The 18,960-nt window shown below is 42.4% G+C and overlaps 2 protein-coding genes across 2 annotated transcripts; both read left to right on the top strand.

Moving 5' to 3' along the window:
* The first annotated feature begins 331 nt into the window (after positions 1-331).
* On the top strand, positions 332-13,104 carry shoc2 (SHOC2 leucine rich repeat scaffold protein). The gene is given in 10 exon segments (XM_028973928.1): positions 332-394; positions 4,302-5,344; positions 6,121-6,258; positions 6,366-6,431; positions 6,434-6,495; positions 8,340-8,528; positions 8,617-8,739; positions 9,735-9,872; positions 9,960-10,077; positions 11,059-13,104. Coding segments are annotated over 9 exon segments (1,743 nt in total). The 5' UTR covers positions 332-394; positions 4,302-4,644; the 3' UTR covers positions 11,268-13,104.
* Positions 13,105-13,763: 659 nt separating this feature from the next.
* On the top strand, positions 13,764-17,854 carry adra2a (adrenoceptor alpha 2A). Its single transcript, XM_028973929.1, has 3 exons — positions 13,764-13,997; positions 16,220-16,443; positions 16,606-17,854. Exon 3 carries the CDS (start codon positions 16,646-16,648, stop codon positions 17,852-17,854), a length of 1,209 nt encoding a protein of 402 aa, XP_028829762.1. The 5' UTR covers positions 13,764-13,997; positions 16,220-16,443; positions 16,606-16,645.
* Positions 17,855-18,960: the final 1,106 nt, after the last annotated feature.

Below are 18,960 nucleotides of genomic sequence, written 5' to 3' on the forward strand. Positions count from 1 at the left end.
GCATTTACTGCAAACAAACTGTCTTCATTTATTTAGGTATAATTAAGTGATTTAATGTAAACTTTTTCCAATCAAATGGTTTTAAATTACACTTTGCAGGGAAATTAAAACTGGCCTATTTTTTTTTTTGGTCTAAACAAACGCAGACAAACTCCAAGAACGCATTCAATTTGTTAGGGTTACACAGGATTACATTCTCTTGATAACTTTGCAGTGATGTAATAAAGAAAGTTAACGCAGGTACCAGTGTTTATCCACGAGCCTGCTCTCCGAAGTCTCGCGACAGGTTGCGCAACGCGAGATATGTGACGCAGCGCGTCGGCAGGGGAGGGGTTAGCGGCGGTGGTGTAGAAAAGGAGGAGGAAGCGGGGATGGCGGAGTCGCACCTCTGAAGGTAAAATGGTTTCTGTTATTCGGTCACCGTCCGCCGCCGCTGTGGTGTTGCGGGGGTAGCCTCTCCGGAATGGCCGCTGTTTGGCGGGGAAGGTGGTGGGTTCTTTTCTGCTATCTCGACACGGTCCGCGCGGAAGGGGAAAAACAGGGGCCCGTCACGGCCCGACCGGGAGAGGCCGCGTCCCCCCGCTCCGCTCGCCGTGGCCGTGACGGGCAGCGCGAATGACAGCTGCCCGAGGTGGTGGATGGGGCGACTTCAGACCCGTTTGCTGTCCTGCGGTGATCAGGAACGCGACGGCTTATGAAATGTAACCCCGGACTCGGGTCAAATGTCACGTTTGTGTATTTTCTGTCTGGGCTCAGGAACGGTGGCCGTGGCTAACGCGTCGATGTAGCACAAGAGACGCTGCTCCAGAGCTGTAATGATTGTTTATAAGAACAATGTTTTATTGTATGGCGATGTAATGGTCGCCTGGCCACAGCACCGAGCTGCCGAAGCCGCCACCAGTCGCGGTTTGTTCCCTGACACCCCGAAGCCCCGACGGGTGGACGTGATTGTCGCGGGGGACCGTGATCTGTGGAGCTAGCTGCTGCCGTCCTGCATTTTACTTCCTGTTCGTAGGGCGTCACTGACTTTCCGTCCTTCTTCGCGGCTTAATTTATACATACTGTGGATTTCTACGTACAATGTCACGCGTGGCATCTTCACACACGTCCTGGTAATCTGGAACTTTAAAAAAATCTAAATAATATCAATCAGGTAGGCGGGCTTGGGCGTTTGAGAGAAATCTCCTGCTGACGCGACAGGATCACTGAGATTCCTGGACTCTTTTCTTGAGGTTTGTTTCCCTAGAAGGAGATTTTCAGGCCACGCCCACGACACCGCCGTCGGGTTTGATTGGTCGAGTTGCCATTAGAATGATCCGATTGGACAAGAGTTGTGAAGCCATCAAAGTAAATTATCATTCATTAGAGTTATAAAATATATTTGAGTGAGTGTTTATTTCTCTAGATCACCTTTTTAGCTAAATGAGTACCACAATAAACAAAGATCTTTAAAGTTGAACAGCTCTAGAAGATTTTTGAGAAACTGCTTTTCTTTTCTATGGTCCATATTATGTGTTTGATACAAGCTGCAAAACAATTTACCCTTTATATATGTGGGCAGATGCTTACCACCTGATGTTTCCGTTTATGGCCAACTGATACATTAATTTTATAGAAACTAATTAATAAAACACAAATTTCTTCAAAACAACTTACAAGTACATTTGGACTATGTGAAAATTGTACTTCTCAAACATCTGAATTCTCTGCCAATTCACCATTAACCTTGGGTAAAGTCCTGCATTTTAGACTGAGGACAAATCTTTTTTTTTTTTTTTTTTGTTAGATTCATGTTTGATCATAATACTGTGGTGTGCATTTTCTGGTAGCCTGTAGATTTCAATAACCTGTTATTAGGCTGCATGTAGGGCTGCACGATATTTGGAAGATATTGCGATATTGTTGTTATATATATAAAATACTATTAAACAAAGTGTACAGGCCTCAACTAAATTGCTATGTAGTGGAAACACTAACATATTGTCAACATCCACATAATAAAAATTAATATTAACATGTAAACATTACATGGCCCAGTCTAGCCAATAGCATTATATCACCTACTTGGGAGGCGGGTATAAAGATAGTAAGGGCCCATCGGATTGGTCAAATTTGGACACACAAATGCTTGGCACATAAATTAATGCTGCATCTGAAATTGCATACTACTTGAGTAGGTACTACATTTGAATTTGTACGTACTGCGGTACCGTTAAAGCAGTATGTTCTATATAGTATGAATGAGGGTAGAACAAATGGAATTTGGACATACTACATCCGCTGTGTTGATAATGTTTTTTTTTTTTTTTTTTTTACATTTACAGAGGGCATTTTCTCACAAGTGTAATTTAACCACAATGAACAATGTTCTCCTTAAGGTACTTACACTTGAAATGAGCCGTTTCCCGCTAAGTTTCGAATATGACGCCGCCTCTCCCGCTGCCTTATGGGATAGTGAAGTGTCCATCGAATGCCTACTATAGAATTTGGCTGGAAGTACTAGGTTAGTTAACCATGTTACGGGTAAATGTGTTCTGTTGGGGTTCGGGATGTGTGTGTTATGGGGATTTAATATAGCGCGTGCAAGGGGAGAAACTTTACACTGGGAAGTCGAGGTGTAGGACTGGAGGGCTGTTATGTGGAAGCCGGAGTAGGTATTGGCTGTTGGCGCCACCTACTGGTGGTAGTGGACCTAGTGGGTTAGACACTCGCCTATGAACCAGAAGACCCAGGTTGAAATCCCACTTACTACCATTGTGTCCCTGAGCAAGACACTTAACCCTAAATTGCTCCAGGGGGACTGTCCCTGTAACTACTGATTGTAAGTCACTTTGGATAAGGGCGTCTGATAAATGCTGTAAATGTAAATGGTTTCCATTCAATAAAAAGTGTTATTCCGAAACCCTCATGATTGAGCCGATTTCTCCTTTCCTGACCTCGCCGGCGACGGCTCGTCACAATAGTATACAGTATGATAAATAGTATATAGTATGATACATTTCATTTATCGCAACTCTTTGCGATACAGATATCGCGTATACTATTATAGCGATAATGATCATTTTTCGATATATCGTGCAGCCCTAGCTGCCTGTTAATTGGGTTTATCTCATATTTTTATGCACAGGAATAGTTCCTGTGAGAATAGTTCAACTTTTCTCCCTGAAAGCACTTCACTTTTACAATGATGTGTGCCTTGTTGTCTTTTACTTGGTGCTTGTAATAATATTGTTATCCGGATTTCTCTGTGTTCTTTTTGTCCTCTGTTCAAATGGGTTCAAATCCTTTTGCTAAAGGTTACATGATCTCTGGGGAGCCTGTGCTTTTGAAGGCTGTGCTCATAAATCACTCTCAGCAGCTCTGCTCTGATCTGTGGCCCACAATCATCCTCCAGAGTCCCCCACCCCCTTACTGGAGTTTGGCAGAATCCTGTACCGGTTTGCTGGAATGGGATCCAGCATTCCATGATTGGGATGAAAATAGAAGGATTGAGGAAAGTTGTGGACAAAACAAATTTTGCATGAAGACGTGTGAAGACATATGAGATGTGAGAGACATTACAAATTATGTCAGGCTTGAGATATGCCATAAATTATACATTTTCATATTTCATTATCAGTATGAACAAAAGGCTGAAGGAGTGTCAGACTAAAATCCACTATGACCACACTCATTAGTTGCTTAAACAAAGTGTAAATGTCTGAAGGATTATGTCGACCTGTTCTTCCCTGTTGTAAACATGTGGACATTATAACTGGTTATAATCAAAGTCTGGACACTACAGTGTTGCTGTGAACCAATCAAGATCGTATGGTGCATGGACGTCTGTCCCATGATGGACAAGTTACTCTTTGTGTGCACCTGTTATACAGCGACTGATGTTGCAGAGTTCTATCAGTAGTTCAGGCACTAGAACTTTACTTTTGCAGATGTCATGGTGGTATCATAGAGAGCTGTCCTGTAAGGCTTTGAGTATCTATGTGGATAACGAAAGTCACTCTGTGGTTCCAACCCTACAATTAACCATTTTAAAATGGGCAAAATGAAAACTATAAATTCAGACAGTTAGACATTTCCCAGCATTTCACTTTTCTCATCTATCTCATTGAAAGATGTGGGTGGCCCTAAAAGTGTTACAGTGGTCAAGGTTAGATGATTTGGGTTTACAAAGTTGCTCATAGACATCAGCAGAATTCAGATTTTGGTATCTTGGGCCAAATGTACATTTCATCTACATTTACAGCATTTATCAGGACCTGTAACATGAAAATAATTTACCTAGTCATTCTCTTTTTTTGCAGCAAACGCAGTAGATGACATCTCGGACTGCCTATCTTAAAAGTTGCTTTGGTGTGGCTTGTGGATTATGCGCCGTTCACACCAGCATGCGGCTCAGTGTGGCCCAGCATCTCACTCTTCATGAAGAGGTTCCCTCTCCTGTGGTGGTGTAAAACTCTGGATTACCACACCTTTCATTGCACATCTTTCAATGTGTACACAGGTATGCATGAAAGTATAGACATATGAGATCCTGCCCCTTTGGTTGGCCATCATTGTAAGTTTTCTGTAGAAAAAAAAAAAAAAGGGAAAAAGCTAAAGAGAGTCTCAGGGCTCCCATGAACAAGTGTCAGGTCTGCTGTCGCCATGAGTAGTACTTTAGGCAAAGACAAAGACTCAAAAGAAAAGGACCCTAAAGGTCCTTGTACTGGGAAAGAAAGGGAAAAGGAGCCCAAGGGTCTAAGTAGCTTTGGCAAAGATGGCAAGGAGACCAAGACCAAAGGGAAAGATACCAAAGATGGGAAGAAGGATGCCACTGGAGCGCCACCAGCCGTGGCCTTCTCTGTGGACAACACGATAAAGCGACCAAACCCAGCGCAAGGCATGCGCAAAAAGTCCAGCAACGCCGAGGTGATCAAAGAATTGAACAAGTGTCGGGAGGAAAACTCCACACGCCTGGACCTGTCCAAGAGGTCCATTCATCTTCTGCCGAGCTCCATCAAGGAGCTGACGCAGCTAACCGAACTCTACCTGTACAGCAACAAGCTGCAAAGCCTCCCTAGCGAGGTGGGCTGCCTGTTGGGCCTGGTAACCCTGGCACTGAGTGAGAACTCCCTTACCAGCCTCCCCGATTCATTGGACAGCTTGAAGAAGTTGCGAATGCTGGACCTGCGGCACAACAAGCTGCGCGAGATCCCGGCGGTGGTCTACCGCTTGACCTCGCTGACCACCCTCTACCTGCGCTTCAACCGCATCACCGCCGTGGAGAAGGACATTCGCAGCCTGTCCAAGCTCACCATGCTGAGCATTCGGGAGAACAAAATCAAACAGCTTCCTGCGGAGATCGGTAAGTGAAGTCAGTCTCTGCTTTGGTGTTGTGTGGTGAAGGTGGTGACCTTAGTGGAATTTTTAAAAACTCATTTTAGACTTGTTTATTTTCTTAGCGTCTTAAATTGAGTCCCCAGCCTGCGCCCTCTGTCCCGGGAAGGGCTCCGACAGCCGTGACCCTGAGTAACAGGACTAAGCAGTAGGGCTGTTAGAAAATATCAATACAGCAAGATATCATGATATTTTACATGGTGATATTGTATTGATACAGGGACATCAAAATATCTATTTTTTGTGTACAGATTTAGTCTAATATTCAGTTCTGACATGTTGTTTTAGCTAATTTAATATAATGTGATAAACACAGATAGGGATAGTGAGCAAATGGGTGAGTGAGTATTGAGAGCAACCTGAAATGATTTTAGAAATGCGGTTGGCATACACTGGTGTTCCTTGGTTTTGGTCTGCATTGCTCAGTCTTTTAATGTAAACAGGCAGCGGGACTCAAGGTCTGGGCTTCATCTAATTTCCCACAGATTTGCTTACTTTACTTAAGCCATCTTAGTGCCCCATCTCAATATTGTAAGATGTATTCATTTCTTTCATATAATGCTTTCAGCGTTTTTGCATTTTATTATCTGGGTGGGAAGTTGGCATCAGACGCTGACCAAATTCTGGTGTATTTGTTAAGCAGAGGAGACAGAGAGGCTGCAAGATACCATACCTACCTTAGTTTTATAATCTTTAAAAGTCAAATGTATTCAGTTCCTAAAAAAAATTATTATTCCCCAACAGGGGAGCTATGTAATCTCATCACGCTGGATGTAGCGCATAACCAGCTGGAACACCTTCCTAAAGAGATTGGTAATTGCACACAGATCACTAATCTTGATTTACAGCACAACGAGCTTCTGGACCTACCTGAAACTATTGGTGAGTACCCTTCATATGAGTAATATATCACATACAATTGATGGAACTTGTCTGTGTACGGGACTGCGAGATGTAATTCTGGAAAATTCTTTGTGTTAACAATACAGGCAATCTCGCCAGCATAAATCGCCTGGGTCTGCGCTACAACAGGCTGTCCGCAATCCCACGATCTTTAGCAAGTGCAGAGAACTGGAGGAGCTCAATCTTGAGAACAACAACATCTCTGTGTTACCTGAGGTGAGTGAAGTACCAGGAACCAGGGGAACATCCCGGGCTTCTGAAACATGCTCCCAAATGTATTGATGCTTCTTGCACAGTGCCACCCTTCACTTTTTCAACATTTTGTTGCGTGTTGATTCTAAAATCAATTGCAAGTATTCAGACCGTTTGCTATGTCACTGAAAATTGAGCTCAGATTTTCACTGATCTATGAGATGCTTCTACGTCTTGATTGGAGTCCACCTTCGGTAATCAGATCTCACAGTTGACTGTGAATATCAGAGCAGAAACCAAGCAATGAAGTCCAAGGAATTGTCTGTAGACCTCTGAGACCGGCTTGTCGTTCAGCACAAATATGGGGAAGGATACAAAACTTTTTCAGCTGCATTGAAAGAGCACTGTGGTCTCAATTATTCAGGAATGGAACCACCAGGACCGTCCCTCGATCTGGCTGCCTGACCAATCTGAGTAATCGATGAAGAAGGGCCCTGTATCAGAGAGGTGAACACAGTGGGTCACTGAGGCAGAGCTCCATAGTACCCTTTTGGATCATCCACAAGATCAACCATAACTAATACACTCCACCAATCAGGCCTTTTTGGAAGAGTGGCCAGACAGAAGCCATTCCTCAGTCCGCTTGGAATTCCTCAGAATGTTAGAAATTAAATCCAAAAATAGTTTTTTGCCCAAACAACAAGCACTCTGTGTTCAACAAGCACTGCTCATTATTTGTCTATCTCTACAGTGAAGCATGGTGCTGGCATGATCATACTGTGGGGATGTTTTTCTGCGGCAGGAACTGGGTGACTAGTCCGCCCTGAGGGAAACAGTAAAATATAGAGAGAATCTTCCAGATAACCTGCTCCACAGTAGGGGTGTTGAAATTAATCGAAAAATCGATGCATCACGATGCAGACGTGGACTATTTTGCATCGATGCAGTGCAGAACATAATCAATAATATCATGATGACGTGGAATTCAATTTCAGCCTGATCTGGGAACAGCGCCACTCTGGGTAGGAGTTTTACGCTGCATGTATTTTCACATGACCAATTTGGACATTACACGTACCAAATATTACTGCTTTTATGTAATACAAAATGAAATAATACAAGGACCTCGGTTCCTCTGCTTGGTGGAGATTGCATCAGGACCGGGGCAGACGAATAACTCCGCCCACAACATATTGCCGTGTGCATTTAAAGGAGAACCACCAGTATATATATGTTACAAGGTGAGTGCGGACGTAACAAGTTTTTCTGCTCTGGAGCAAATCAGAGCGTCCACACAGGCGCACGAGACTGTAACTCTGGTATTTGGAAACATCATGTGACCATGTAGAAAATGTCTGGGATGCATCGCGATGCATCGATATCGAGGCACTGCTAATCGTAATCGAATCAAATTGTGAGACCAGTGAAGGTTCACACCTCTACTCCACAGTGCTCTGGAATACGGACTAGGGCGACGTTTCATCTTCCAGTATGACCTGACTATGACCTGAAGCACACAGTCAAAATAATGGCCAAAAAAAATGGTGTGGATTCAGGACCAGTCTGTCAATATCTTTGAGTGGCCCAGCCAGTGCACGAACCTGAATCTAATGAAACATCTCTGGAACAACCTAAAAATGTCTGTCTACTGGTACTGCCTATCCAACCTGAGCTTGAGGGCATTTCAGGAAAATACCTGAAAACAGCTGTAGCAAACTTGCAGAGGAAAAAAAGAAGACTATGATTGCATCCAAAGGTGCTTGAACAAAGTATTAGCCATTGGTATGGATCAACATTGGATCAACAAGCCTTTGGCAGTAAAAAAAAAATTGCACATCAGCACCTATGTTGTTCGTATGTTGTTACAGGGCCTGCTCTCCAGCCTGGTGAACTTGACCAGTCTGACGCTGGCCAGAAACTGTTTCCAGTCCTACCCGGTGGGTGGCCCCTCACAGTTCTCCACCATTTACTCGCTCAACATGGAGCACAACCGTATCAACAAGATTCCCTTTGGCATCTTTTCCCGGGCTAAGGTGCTAAGCAAACTCAACATGAAGGTAAACTTTGCTTCTGCCTTTTCCTGACCAAGACTCTCATGGCTTCTAGCAATGAACATTGTATTTATGATTATTTCTGTTGTTTTAGGACAACCAGTTAACTTCTCTCCCTCTTGACTTTGGAACCTGGACAAGTATGGTGGAGCTGAACTTGGCCACTAACCAGCTGACAAAGATCCCAGAGGACATCTGTGGCCTTGTGTCTTTAGAGGTAGTTTACACTTCTACTTTCTTACTGGATAAATGTAACATATTTTTAGTTTAGCATTTAGCACTCTGTACGAACGCCATTTTTAGGTGTGATAAAATTCTCAAATTATCATTAAGGCTACATGTTGTGTACTAAAAAGAGCACTTGGTGAAACTTTGCTTTAAGAGATAAGATAAGACTTTATTAGTTCAACAAGTGGGAACTTTACAGACAAATTTTGAGCCAGAAACTGAGCTGATACTGGTTATTTTTTCCTTGAAGGTAGTCACACTGTAATGTGTGTGACAGAGTTAGTTTGGCAATTAAATAACATTCAGCGCTTAGTGATAATGAGTGTTGGAATACAGCAATGTTCATAGCAGTGATGTGCTATGAACGTTACATAGCAGAAATCAGTGCTAATATGAACATTACAAAAAACAAGAGTCAGTGTTGCCAGATACTTTATTATTTTAGCACCAAAATTGTGAAAAATAACCACTGTAATATTATTTCAATGATGCAGCTCCTTACTCTTGCATTCCAAAATGAAAATTTGCTTCCTAAATACCTGGATTTTTTTTCCCCTACATCAGTCATAACCACCCATCCTGGCAATACTGTCTGGAGAGGGCAGCAATGCCTGAACGCTGATGATCTTTATCGTTATACATATTTCTTGCCTAGATGTAACACATATAAATCCCTACTGGGTCTGTTTCCGGTAAATGAGCTCATGAAGGTAGCAGGAGCATTCATATAAATGGATTCAATTAAACATGGATGTGGCATAGGAATTTCTTTAATTATTAATTTTATATTTTGTGATTATGAAATGGAGTTATTAAAATTAAAACATAAGGTTTGAACATTAATACTTACACAGTTGCTTCCAGTTCACTGCCAGTTAAACTCAGAGTGCTTAATACATTGTTTATTAAATATGAATTACTTAATCTTAAGTAATTTATGCATTTGGTGTTGTAGTTTAACCTGCTTTTGAATATGAATTTCAGGTTCTTACGTTGTCCAACAATCTTCTTAAAAAACTGCCGCATGGCATTGGCAATTTGAGGAAGCTGCGCGAGTTGGACTTGGAGGAGAACAAGCTGGAGTCGCTGCCCAATGAAATTGCTTACCTGAAAGATCTACAGGTGTGTAACTGTTAATATCTGCACATACTAATTCATGCTTATTAATACTACTATGTGAAATTGACCTTGGTTGCATTTGTCTTTCAGAAACTTGTTTTGACCAATAATCAACTAACAACGTTGCCCCGGGGAATCGGCCATTTGACCAACTTGACCCATCTGGGCCTAGGAGAGAACCTTCTGCAGCACTTGCCTGAGGAAATTGGTAAATCACCTTAAATAAAGACACAGATTAGTGGTGCATGGTCTATACTCATGTCTGGCACACTCAACACACACTAAACCTTCTCTGTGCTTCATCTTTCATGCATGATTTACTTTTCATGCCTTTTCCACCCTCAGGCCAGACGTGCTCGCCCTCACCCTGTGGTTTCTAGTGCTCAGCATGTAGGGTGCTAAATGCTCTCTCACGTACAGCTTCATGTCCTCTTCGCTTTCCTATAGGAGACCAAACTTGCTATTGTGCTCTTTATTTAGTTCACTAAACACTTCCATTTTGCCTCGTGTACAGTAAGATCTCTCGTGTTACAATAAATTCACTAGAGAAAGTTTCATCACTTGCTCTCTTGCTTTCTTGTGCGCTAAGTGCTCTGTGCTGTAGTCATATTTATTTTCTATAATTGATAACTAGGCCTGTAACTATAACAAATTTTGCTGTATGATTAATTGTCTCTGCCATTATTGTGATAAACCTATAATGTTGTCCTTGTGAGACCATTTGTAATGATGTAATAATAATGCCATATTAATGCAAGCCCTGCAAGGGGCAGTGGTTGGCCTAGCGGGTAAGGAAGCATCTCCGTAATCAGAAGGTTGTGGGCTCGAATACCCAGCCTGTCATGGCTGCCCACTGCTTACCAAGGGTGATGGTTAAAAGCAGAGGACACATATTGTTGTGTGCACCATGCTGTACTGCAGTGTTTCACAGTGACAATCACTTCACTTTCACACCCTTTCAACAATCAATAAACTTTAATTACTAAATTTAATTAATGTGGGCTTGTTCTTTTCATATTAAGACACAGTAATAAGAAACACTTTAGTTGATTTATCGTTTATTGCAACAGGCCTATTGATACCCAAGTGGATGGTACTGGGATTCTGTCCCAAAGTTGTCTTTAAGAGAGGTCGACAGATTATAGATCATGCTGTGTTCACGTATGGTTGTGTTTCACCTCTGCCTCAGGCACGCTGGAGAACCTGGAGGAACTGTACCTGAACGACAACCCCAACCTGCACAGCCTGCCCTTTGAGCTGGCGCTCTGCAGCAAGCTGTCCATCATGAGCATTGAGAACTGTCCGCTTAGCCACCTGCCCCCGCAGATTGTCGCCGGTGGGCCCTCCTTCATCATCCAGTTCCTGAAGATGCAGGGCCCTTACAGGGCCATGGTCTGAGGGCCCTCATCCGACACTGTACACAAACAACTTGAGCATTGCTGTCCTCATCAATATCTGTCTGAGAAACACGTGATCAAGACTCCTACTCAGAGAAGTCACAGCCATGTAGGCCCCCCTACGCCGGCGCCATATCAGTCACATTACAAACTCCGCCCCCCACCTTCTTTGCCAAAGTGGATTATGTACGTTCAGTAGGTCGTAGCTGAGTGGCAGTCTTAATTGATATAAACCGTATTGCCAACATTACCAGTAATTACGGTGATCAAATAGGTGAAATAAGTGTATGCAACTACCCCCTCCTTTGTTCCTCAAGTCTTTTCTGATTGGTTGATATATCTGCTGCTGCCACCACCACTGCTCACAAACCCCCTCCCCTTAACCCTTCTTTTCTCCTCCTCCCCTGCTGAGTGTGACCACTCCCAGATTTAAGGTGGTGCTTTGTTGTTGTGGGATTAGAGAACAAATGTCCATGTTGGTGAAATGTTTTTACTTTTTGGAAAATTGTGCCTATGCAGTATGGTTGTAACTGGTTCATATATATATATTTTTTAAACATAGTTGTTAATTTCATGAACATAATTTTACTTGCGAAGCTATGATTATACAAAACTAATTTATTCAGCTTTTTTTTTTTTTTTTTTTTTCCCTCATTTCATACCCTTTTTTTATGCTTCAAAACCCTCATTCCTTGATTTGGTCTTGTATTGTTCAGATTCTTCATTCCTTCTATCTTCCCACCGTGGAGTCAGACAGTCAGACCCGGACTGAAAAAAAGCTGCTGTCACACTCCGGCGAAGACAGAGGAGTAGGAAGAGGATCTGTCTCTGTATGTCTGTGTGTTTTTTCTAAACACAGATTGTTGCCTTGAGTGCACTGCAATTGTTGTGATGTTTACTCCGCCCACATCATATCGGCACAATGACCAATCACCAGGCTCAAATCAATTCAAAGTACTGATTATAATCGATTGCATATCAGTAATAGAAAAGGATTATGGCAGAACATTATAGAACTAACAGAGATATACCAAAAAAAATCTTCTAAATCTGCTTATTATTATTTTTCATTTGTCCCACACTGTCCCATGATGCTGCTGGTCTTATGCACTTTCTAACAATGTTGGCATCCTCCTCCCACCTCCTTAATCATAACCATTGTGATTTTTCCTGTCTGTCTGGGGGCATTTTGTTTCACAGTATTTTATTTTTAAACAATTTATGTATATTTTCATGTCTATATATAGACAGACATAGAATGCCTCCACAAATTGGTGCCTCCACATAACATTTAAAGGTTATGTTCTCTAATTTGAATGTTGAGGCGTAAATCTCCACACTATTAAAATTTGTTGACTCTATAGTCACGTCTGACAAGTTGATTTTTCATTTCGCCCTGTGGTTAGTATTACATGAAGTCACTGTACATTATTAAAATATTTTATTTTGTGAAGACAAATGTTATTAATTTTAAAGTTACATCCTGGCGTTGTACTCAATCACCTCCTTGTCCTTTAGACTTTTTTTTTTTATTCTCCGTTTACACTCAGCAGTGTTAGAATGGGCTTTGGGTGCAACTGGTCAAAAAGGGCCCACAGGAACGGGACCGGACCATAACTGGGGGGGGGGTCTCTACTACTCATCTACCAGCACAACATAGGTGCTGCTTACATGAACGACTTCAAATGTGTGTGTGATACATAGGGGCCAAAACCCCCATTGTATGTCCACCAACAGAGACTGGGACAGATCTGATGAGGTGTGGGTTGGAACCAGTCAATCATAAAATACAAAACAAACAACAAGGTCATGTGTAAAAAAAAAAAAAAAAAAAAAAAGAAGAATATATATATTAAAAAGGGCTTCTTTTTCTCTCTTTCTGCTTTATCACCAGAGGCGTTGCATTCCTGGTTTTCTATAAAACTTAAAATGTACATTTGGTGTGTGTGCGTGGTGGGGCAATATGGGTCTGTGTCTGGATGTTAATTACTGTTAGTTATATTACCATAACAAATGGAAACCATGTGAATTTTTAAAAATTGCCTTTAAACAGTACTTTCATTAGGGGGTGCTGATGTGGTAATTTTGTTATCGCCTGTGTGCCCTGCCCTCCCCGGGCTGGAAGCAGGAATGTCCGAAAGGGACAACCAGCCGTACGGATTAGGAATTGGACTTTGTGCAGAGTTCTCTATCAGTTGTTTTCAAAAAACAAAAGTTAAAATCAAGATAATTTTTATTTCATTGTTGAAAATGTGTCTCTTTTGCCAACTTGCCATGTTGTATTGGAAGCAAGCATGTCGATTTATTTTTCTCTTACAAAAGAATTTACATTAAAAAATAACTTACGTTCTGTTCGAGTATGGGTTGTACAAAAGGCAACAATAAATCATGTTTGAGTTTTTATGTATCTATATATATATATATATATATATATATATAGAGAGAGAGAGAGAGAGAGAGAGAGAAAACATACTTTTGTTTGGACAGACAGCCTTAAAGGTGAATGTTTTCTTTCTCATGGTAACATGGGGATGGGCATCTATTTACTCCTCCAGCTGTCTCTGGACTGGACACTTGACCCACAGACTCTGCTCATGGATCCTCCCCTCCTGCTCATCACTTACTGGACCATCACCAGTTTTACGGCCTGTACTGGTCTCTCTGGTCCATGAAACCAACGGAGGACTGAGTAGAATGTCCAGGAGGCAGAAACCGTGAAAGTGCTACCTCTGTATGTCTGCATTACTGCCCACTGTTTTGTAACCATGTGCTTACTGTCCTACAGAAAAGCTTGTCTCATTCCAACAACCATGCAGGGGGTTTGGATTCCGGAAACAGGAAAGTTATCAGACAACATTAACTACAGACCAGACTAAATGACTGTCTGGTGATGTTTGTGTGTATATATAAAACTTTGGAAGTAAAATAAACCCTCATTAGTTGATTATTGTCATATGTTGAATGTCAATTGTTTAAAGCCAATTATTTGGTTTGAAAGCAGGAGTTATAACTGGGTTTGAACTGCTTTGCCTTGTCTGCATTCAGAATGAGTTTAGATCCAGATGATTAAATAGTTAGAAAAGTCAGGGTAATGAATATATTATAATATATTAATTGTTGTAAGTAATTTTGAGCCAAACAATGATTTTAGAGGTAGATTGTTACATTTTACTGTATTCCCCAATGCTTGGCTAAACCTGCACTGATTCTACACTGATCACCCAGGAACATTAGGAGCCAATAGCAGGTCCTGTGCAAGGTGGTGCCTCTCTGAATCAGATGTGTTTTCCGGCACTTCTATAAAATTATGTCGTGGAGAATTGTAACACTTTCAACTTGTTCCTCAAACCATTCTTGAATAATTTCTGCAGAGTAGCACATTGTTCTGCTGAAAAAGGGAACTACATCCATGGGGTGGTGCTAAGAGTGGTGGCTTAGCAGTAAAGGAAGCCTGTTCAAATCCCAATCCACCAAGGTGCTACTGAGGTGACACTGAGTAATGCACCGTCCATGGCTGTCCTCTACTGTGACAGGTTAAAAGAGGACACTTTACTTTCACTTACTGTTTCCATAAGGGATGTGATTGGTCACATCATGTTCAGGCAAAAAGTGTGTCAAAGTAAGATGAATGGTAGGTCACAACCAAAAACATTACGGTTCCTCCGCCGGCTTGCCTGCTTCCTGATGTCGGCCACGTAAGATCTGGATCATTTGATCACGGCATTTTCGTTCATTGCTTCATGCTCCATTGGAAGCCCCTATGGTCTGCAAGGTCACTGTAACCGGTTTGTAGCAGGACATTCCCTGTGATGCTCTGAGTTCTGTCAACTTTCTATGAGAACTATGAGAACCAGACAAAATGGGTCAGTCGTCACTCTGCCCATACATTGGTGAGCCTTGGCCACCCCATTCACTGGTTTTCTTTCCAGTGTGGGCTCTGGTACAGTACAGACGAGGAACATCTCACAAGATCTGAAGTTCTGGTGTTGCTATGACCCAGTTGTGGAGAAATCACTGTGTCATTTTTCTGCTCCTAATGTCAAAGATCAAATAATCACTTGCTGCCAAGCAAAATCCTTCAAACTGCCTTGAGCCATTGTAACAAGACATAAATAACAACAATAATAATTATCATTAATGACTTGCCTGCTGTCAAAAGAAGTGCTATTGTCTCTGGATGATAAAATTCTGTGTCCTCATATCACGTATATTGCTGTAGCACATAACACCTTACATGACACTGACACTTTATGTTATCCAGCTCATACACTTTATATTATATAACTATTTGCAAATCTTACTTATTTCGACATTTATTTAATTTCATACTATTTACATAATGTCATACTGGGGCATACCAGGGGCAGTGGTGGCCTAGTGGTTAAGGAAGCGGCCCCGTAATCAGAAGGTTGCCGGTTCGAATCCCGATCCGCTGAGGTGCCACTGAGCAAAGCACCGTCCCCACACACTGCTCCCCGGGCGCCGGTCATGGCTGCCCGCTGCTCACTCAGGGTGATGGGTTAAATGCAGAGGACAAATTTCACTGTGTGCACCGTGTGCTGTGCTGCTGTGTATCACATGTGACAATCACTTCACTTTATTATTTACTTTATACTGATATCATCCCTCTAGTGCATGTTTTATAGGCTGTTGAAAGTTATTCTTGTATTTTTGCACTATTATGTCTTGTTCTTTTTGAAGTCTTAAAAGTTCTGTCTGTAGAGATCGTACTCCAGTAAGAATTTCATTGTTCTTGGTACATTGTACTTTGTACATGTGCCAATTAACTTGAAACCTGAAACCTGCTATCAGCCGGTAGGTGGCGCTGTGTCTTCACTGTCCGTCCAACGTTCAGTCGCTCCACCTGCAGCACCACGTCACTTATTTACAACAAACACATTTTCCTCAAACATTTTCACATCGCTATATTTTGTCTATATTGTTTATTTACAGCTTTGTGTGGCTATTGAGATTCTGTGATCTGATTGGCCCGCTTCCATCCAACGTTGATTTGTTGCTGTGCTCCGATTTGTCGAAACCGCCCCTCCCGACGCGCGCTACCGCGGCTGCCTGGCAACGCGCTCTCCAGGAGGAAGTGGCGGGACGCGCGCAGGATGATCAGATTGGCGCGCGGCAGCGCGGAGGTGAAGACAGACCCGCCTTTCATCAGCGACATGGTAAGCACTTCTCTTCATCTCTTCAATAAAGTTATTAAATCACATCTCCATCACATGAAATTCTGCTTTAAGGAAAGTAAAATTCGGCTCTTAAAGCTGTTTGGTGAGGCTAAATTGTTCCTTAACAAAAATATCTATTTTTGATTTTTGACCACTTTTAAGAAACTCACGTGATTTCCACCTGAAGGAAGAATTCTGCACCATGGACTGTTCCAACGAGACCAATGGGAGAATCCCCCCCTACCCTATGAAGTTGTCCCTGCCGCTGATGGTGCTGGTGGGGCTGCTGATCCTGCTAACGCTCTTCGGCAACGTGCTGGTGGTCATCGCCGTGTTTACCAGCCGAGCGCTCAGGGCACCACAGAACCTCTTCCTGGTCTCGCTAGCATGTGCCGACATTCTGGTAGCCACGCTGGTGATGCCCTTTTCGCTTGCCAACGAGCTCATGGGCTACTGGTATTTTGGGCAGGTGTGGTGCGAAATCTACCTGGCTCTTGACGTGCTCTTCTGCACCGCTTCCATAGCTCACCTGTGCGCCATAAGCCTGGATCGCTACTGGTCCATCACCCAGGCCATTGAGTATAACCTGAAACGCACACCCCGCCGAATCAAGTGCATCATCTTCATCGTCTGGATCATCGCTGCGGTCATATCCTTCCCTCCACTCATCCCCATGGACAAGAAGCCTCCCAACGGAGAAAGACCCATATGCAAGATAAACGAGGTCAAGTGGTACATCATCTCCTCCTGTATGGGTTCTTTCTTTGTTCCCTGTGTCATCATGATCCTGGTTTATGTCCGCATCTACCAAATTGCCAAGAAGAGGACCAGGATTCCCCCTGGTGACAGGAAAAAGAAGGATGGGGACATAAAGGAGGGTGGTCCCGATAGTGCCCATGGCAAGAAACAGTACCATGAGAAGTTGAAAAACCAGGTGAAACAAGATGAGGAGGAAGAGGAGGCAAGGGATGAAAAGGGGGAGATCAATGGAGTTGACATGGAAGAGTCGTCATCCTCAGATCATCGTGTTAACCACCCCTGTTTGGCTACCAAAAAAGCCAAAACAAAGCTGAGCCAGATCAAGCCTTGTGATGTCACCTCCAAGAAGGAGGTGAAGCCAAGCGCCAAAGCCAGCCGGTGGAAGGGCAGACAGAATCGAGAAAAGCGCTTCACCTTTGTACTGGCTGTGGTCATTGGCGTCTTCGTCATCTGCTGGTTCCCCTTTTTCTTCACCTACACCCTGAGTGCACTGTGTGACTGCTGCATCCCCAAAACGCTCTTCAAGTTCTTCTTTTGGTTTGGCTATTGCAACAGCTCCCTCAACCCCATTATCTACACCATCTTCAACCATGACTTCCGCAGATCCTTCAAGAGGATCCTGTGCCGGGGAGAGAGCAGGCAGGTGGTGTGACTATCAGAATGTTGTCTGTGATGTTTTCTGTCTAATCCTAAGTTCCTATAGCCTGGACTTTTCAATCGTGCTTCAGAAGGTTCTTGTTTTGTTGCAGTGTGTTTATGGATATTGAACATGTGAACATTCTAAAGAAATATATGTATGTGAAAAAGAGTTGATGAAATAAACAGAAATACCTTCTCATGAGAACACTTTGACATCATGTCTACAGGCAGATGACACATTCTACGTGGGTCAGAATGAACAGTCACATTATAGTCACGGGTGGAGACAGACCTTCAGCTTACCTGAGATTCCAGAACTTTCTGGCATAAAACATCAGTGTTGATGTGGTTTGAAACACACACATGCCCACAGCAGATGGTCCTTCTGTGAGTCCACTGAAGCCATGGAAGAAATGTCTTATCTTGCTAAGAGATGTCATGTTATTTTTGGAAACAATGTTAGGTAATAATGCATTACAAGCATATTTATAGTGCCTTACAGAGTGAAAAAAGTGTACACAACCCAGTTAAAGGTTTCTGTGAAAAAAGGAGACAACAGTAAATCATTTAAATGTGTCCTATACACTGCAATTCAATTGAAAAACAAACAAATTGGAACAATGTACAATAGGCTGGTTGAATTAGTATTCACACCCTTATACTAATACTTTGTTGAAGCATGTCTTAACTTAAGTTATTCAGTCTTCTTGCGTTCAGTTGAAGAGACTCTGAATCCCAAATACAGTTATACAGTTTACTGATGATTTACTCAGTGGCCTGTTGCAATAAAAAACATGGCCCACATAGAGCTCACAAAGCATCAAAGGGATCAGTCAGAAGAAGGGTACAATGAAAAAATACATTTATTGGCTCTACTTAATTGATTTAGAGTGTCCTAATTGAAAGGAATTGAAATGATTTCTGGCAAGAACTGGTTGTGTGTTCTCCTGGTATTGTACTTTGTATTATCCATTTGTCTATGGAAAATGTGGGAAATGTTTTAGGGTCTGATGAGACCAAAGTTTTTTTTTTTGGCCACAATTCCAGAAAGAATGTAAAAGATCACTTTTTTTTTTACTGGTGGTGGTTGTTAGAGCTGAAATCAGGCTTTAAAATCTT

The sequence above is a fragment of the Denticeps clupeoides genome, chromosome 3 (assembly GCF_900700375.1).
Source record: "Denticeps clupeoides chromosome 3, fDenClu1.1, whole genome shotgun sequence".
Taxonomy (NCBI): domain Eukaryota; kingdom Metazoa; phylum Chordata; class Actinopteri; order Clupeiformes; family Denticipitidae; genus Denticeps; species Denticeps clupeoides.